The sequence below is a fragment of the Antrostomus carolinensis genome, unplaced genomic scaffold, assembly GCF_000700745.2.
Source record: "Antrostomus carolinensis isolate BGI_N321 unplaced genomic scaffold, ASM70074v2 scaffold36778, whole genome shotgun sequence".
Taxonomy (NCBI): Eukaryota; Metazoa; Chordata; class Aves; order Caprimulgiformes; family Caprimulgidae; genus Antrostomus; species Antrostomus carolinensis.
Genome location: NW_010331536.1, coordinates 1 through 4,025, shown reverse-complemented (window position 1 = coordinate 4,025; position 4,025 = coordinate 1). Strand labels below are relative to the sequence as shown.

The window sequence follows — 4,025 nt, the reverse complement described above, 5'->3', positions numbered from 1 at the left end:
CCCCCCAAACCCCCTAAACAAACATTGGGCTCTTTTTGGTAACATTTTAGTAACTGAGGAGCAGTTACTGTGAATTACAGAGCAAATGGTAAGATGCTGTCTACTGTCATGTACTTCCATGGTTTCATTAAAATACTTTGAGAAGCCTTTCATTTTTGAGGAAAGCTGTTTAAAATAGCCAACCAACTGTCCAACTGTCTTCTTCCTGCATCCTCACTTAGGCAGCACTGTAGCAGAGCTGAAGCGCCTACCCTGTAAGGTCTTCTCGTTAAAGTAGCTCCCTTCCCAAAGACAAGTGTGTACTCTCTCCTTTCAGATTATGTTAAACTTCACATCAATGGACCTATTTAAAAGCCGTCTTTGCTGGTATGATTATGTGGAGGTGCGCGATGGCTACTGGAGGAAGGCTCCATTACTTGGTGAGTAGCTGTTTCATTTTACTTGCATTTGGAGTGTTCTTCTTGAAGGTTCTTGGAGAAAAAAAACCCAGATACAAACCTTCCTTTACCTGGAAGGAGCCTATGTCCAGCTAGTGCACTGGCCAGCCATCAATGTTTCCATCCAGAGATGTTGGTGTACTGTTTTCACACCAAATGATCCATGAGTCAAGACCTTTGGTAGCAAAGACTTTATTCCTTCCTTTTCCAGCTTGAGAACTGAGGCAGAGAGGGAAATGAGTTGGGGGCATGACTGGGATTAAAAATGTGGCCTCTGGAGTTTTATTATTGCTTTTTCTTAAGAGCTGGGTGGAACGGTCAGGCAGTCAGAATGAAGCAGCCATACAGCTCCTGGCCCTGCTGTTACTTCTGAAATATTTGTACTTACAAATACACAGTGGTCTGTACTTCAGGCATCTCTATTTCTAGCAGGGAACTTCCTAGACTATGCCTAGGGTATCAGACTGTGCAAGGGCTCTACTCCGCTCTTGTTCCCTAAGATCTCGAGGAAGCACAGGTCCTCTGTGTGCTCCCTGTTCCTCTGCCTCCTGCTATCGTAACTGCAAATCTTCTGCCACCCTGAATGGGCAGTCAGGAGTCCCACCTGCTTTGCCACCACATCTGATCCTGACCCTCTCTCCTAATCTCAGTATCCTGGTCTGTAAAATTCCCCTTCTGCCTGAAAGGAAAGAAGTAATCACCTGGTGTAGCATCACCAGCTATGTTAGAGGTGTCATACCCCGTGCTGCAGCACAGGACTGGGCTAGTCAGCATGGGGTCAGTGGGCTTAGGGACGTCTGGGAGCTCGCCTTGGCCCCACTGGACATCCCAGCCCTGGTATCAGGTGATGTGCTGAGGCTGGAGCCATGCTGCTCTCCAGAGGTTCCTGTGGGCCTGCCTGTCAGTGCAGAGTTGGCAGCTGGTTTTACTGCTTCCTGCCTGTTTTGGGGTTGGCAGCATCTGTTGCTGTTTTCTGCTGCACATGCCTCAGGTAACGTTGCTCCAGCAGCTTCAACTTAGCTCCTCATTATTTATTTTTTCTGCTGCATAATTTAAAGGTATTTCAGAAGCCAAGCACCTCCCTGTCCCCCTATTGCAGGTGGACTCACGAGCGTTTCCATCTGGAAGGAGATGCTGTGTGAGTGGCCATGGCTCCCGCAAGGGGCTGAGCCCATGAAATTAGCTCGGAAGAGGCAGAAAGACGCAATTCAGCAGGGGGCAGGAAGGGGGATTAGTGTGAATTGTGAAAGCACGGGCTTCTTTCAGAGCGAAAAAAAATACATGTGCGCTGCATATTTTCCCAGGGAAGTGTGTGAAAACCCAGCCTTTAAATGGTGTATGACTTTTTATGAATGGGCTCTTTATCACACTCTGAGGAGTTTTCTCATTCTCCTTCCTCATCTGTGTTTCCTCTCCTTGACACCCTTGTTAAACTCCAAGTCTAAATCCAGGAGGCCATTGCTCAGTGACCCTAGAGGAAGGAGATTTGCAGCACTGATGCTATTTGTTAGCATCCCCTTTGGGAGTGGAGGTGGGAGGTGCTATTAGTACGCTGCAGAGCTGTCACATTGCCCCAACAGCGCTGGGCAGCTTTCGGGGCATGGGGGCAGAGAACTGAATAGTCAAATAAAGCCAGGGTCTGTGCTAATATTTGGATGGGTAACTCCACAAGCAAAAAATGTTGGTGGCAAAACTGCTGTTGAAGAGAAATGAAGCTTGCAACTCACCTTCCATGCAGTCTCGTTTGCACTGACTGGCCTGTCACAGAGGCATAGTTCTTGCAGCCTTGAAGGTTGTAGCCTTCCCGAGGCAGCCAAAGGGTGAGAGTGGAGCCAAAAGTGGCAGTAGCTGACTTTGGGCAGCTGACTAAGCAGGAGACCCCTAGGCTTTTAATGCACAGGATTCATGCCAGCTACTCTGCCATACGCAGGAAAAGCAACAGCCTTCGCTGCCTGCCAGTCAACAGGCCATGAACTGTCTGTCTCCTTATCCAGTGTAGGGATCCACCAATGCAGCCTGCTACTGGGAGCTAGGGTACTGTCTTGCAGGTAAGGCATTAACCAGGTTTTTACCCAGTGGAGGTTGTTCAAAGAAGCCTTTGCCTCGTTTTACAAGCCAGGATCCCTATCATTGCTGTCCTGACTGAATTCAACCTGAGGAAACACTCTCTGCCTCTGTCAGATTGCCACCTGGGATTCAGTTGGACAAAGTGCAAAGGGCCATGCTGAATTCAGTATATAGCCCTGCTGATGTCAGCTGAAGTGAAAAACCATGTTTGCACTGTGTCCTCTCAGTGCATACTTGGTGCTTGCTCTGTTTCCTTGAGAAGCATCTGGCTGGAGCAGGTAGAGGAGCACCAACTTCAAGTTGTTGAGGTTGTTTGGGTTGCAGATGCCATCTGCAGCTGTTCTATTTCAGGATCCATCCTTGCTGTCAGGATTCACATATTTACTAGTGCTGGTGCATGCCAGAGAGCTTGGAGCTGGTGAACCATGGAGCAAAAAAGCTTTTGATCACAAAGCTCTTCAAAGAGATTGAATGACTGCAGAGGCTTAACCAGGAAGAGGTGGATTTACTATGGGAGTGAGAGCAGAGGACAAGATAAGGCATGTTTTCCCATCGGCATGGCCACATCCTGCCCTTGGTTGGACAATTTGCTCTTGGGCGTGAAGAGCTCAATGAGTTTCCGAGGCCTAGCCCATGGAAATGACGTTCCCTGTGTCTTCTCTAGAAGGACGGGATAATTCCCCACCCTTGCAGCTCATTTGCCCAATTATGTGATCAAAACAAGAGCCCTTCTGAATTTATCAGACCAAAAGAGTCTGAGTCTGTGACTACTGGATTATGCTCCCAGATGAAGGAACTGTTTATTAATTTAATAATTGAAGAGAATATGTATTAATGGTGGGAAAAAAACTAAACTCATGCAAAACCAGAAGTGGTGGAACTAAAAGGGTGTTTTACATAAGCACAGCTCCTTTAACCAAAGACTCTTTGCTTCCTGGAGCCACAGGTGCCTGCTGTGCCATGCTCTCCATCAGCCAGGAGATCTTGATCCTCTCTTTCCTGCCTTCTAGGTAGATTTTGTGGTGACAAGATCCCTGAACCAGTAATCTCCTCGGACAGCAGGCTGTGGATCGAGTTCCGGAGCAGCAGTAACATCCTGGGCAAAGGCTTCTTTGTGGTCTACGAAGGTACAGCCTTTAGCTAGAAGTAGTCCGTCATGTCATATGGAGCAGCCAGGACAAGATGCAGGGGTTTATGGGATCAATAGGAGTTCTGCTTCACTGTGTGATTAGACACAGTCCCTGCTCTTGTTTTGATGGGAATTGGCAGATTTTGCAGGCTGTTTCAAGAGACAGGGCATGGACTTCCAACTAGATTGTCACATTTTGGGGGGGACAGCGGGATGGCAGCACAGAGAAATAGCCTCTGTTCATAGGCTAAGTTCTGTTTGCCCTAACCAGCCCCTGCAAGCAGCACTGCTGGGAGTAGCAGGAAATTTAACAGGCAAAATTCTGTTTGAATCATGCATTATATATCACTTATTGCAGCTGCTTTATTATTATTATTATTATCATCATCATC

At 47.5% G+C, this 4,025-nt stretch overlaps 1 protein-coding gene across 1 annotated transcript in view; it reads left to right on the top strand.

Moving 5' to 3' along the window:
• Window positions 1-3,631, top strand: part of LOC104529065 (tolloid-like protein 2) — a gene marked incomplete at both ends in the record, with an annotated part of 21,857 nt that extends 18,226 nt beyond the window's left edge. The window contains 2 exons of the mRNA XM_010173251.1: window positions 317-419; window positions 3,515-3,631. Coding sequence (XP_010171553.1) covers window positions 317-419; window positions 3,515-3,631 — 220 coding nt within the window. The remainder of the gene's footprint in view (window positions 1-316; window positions 420-3,514) is intronic.
• Window positions 3,632-4,025: the final 394 nt, after the last annotated feature.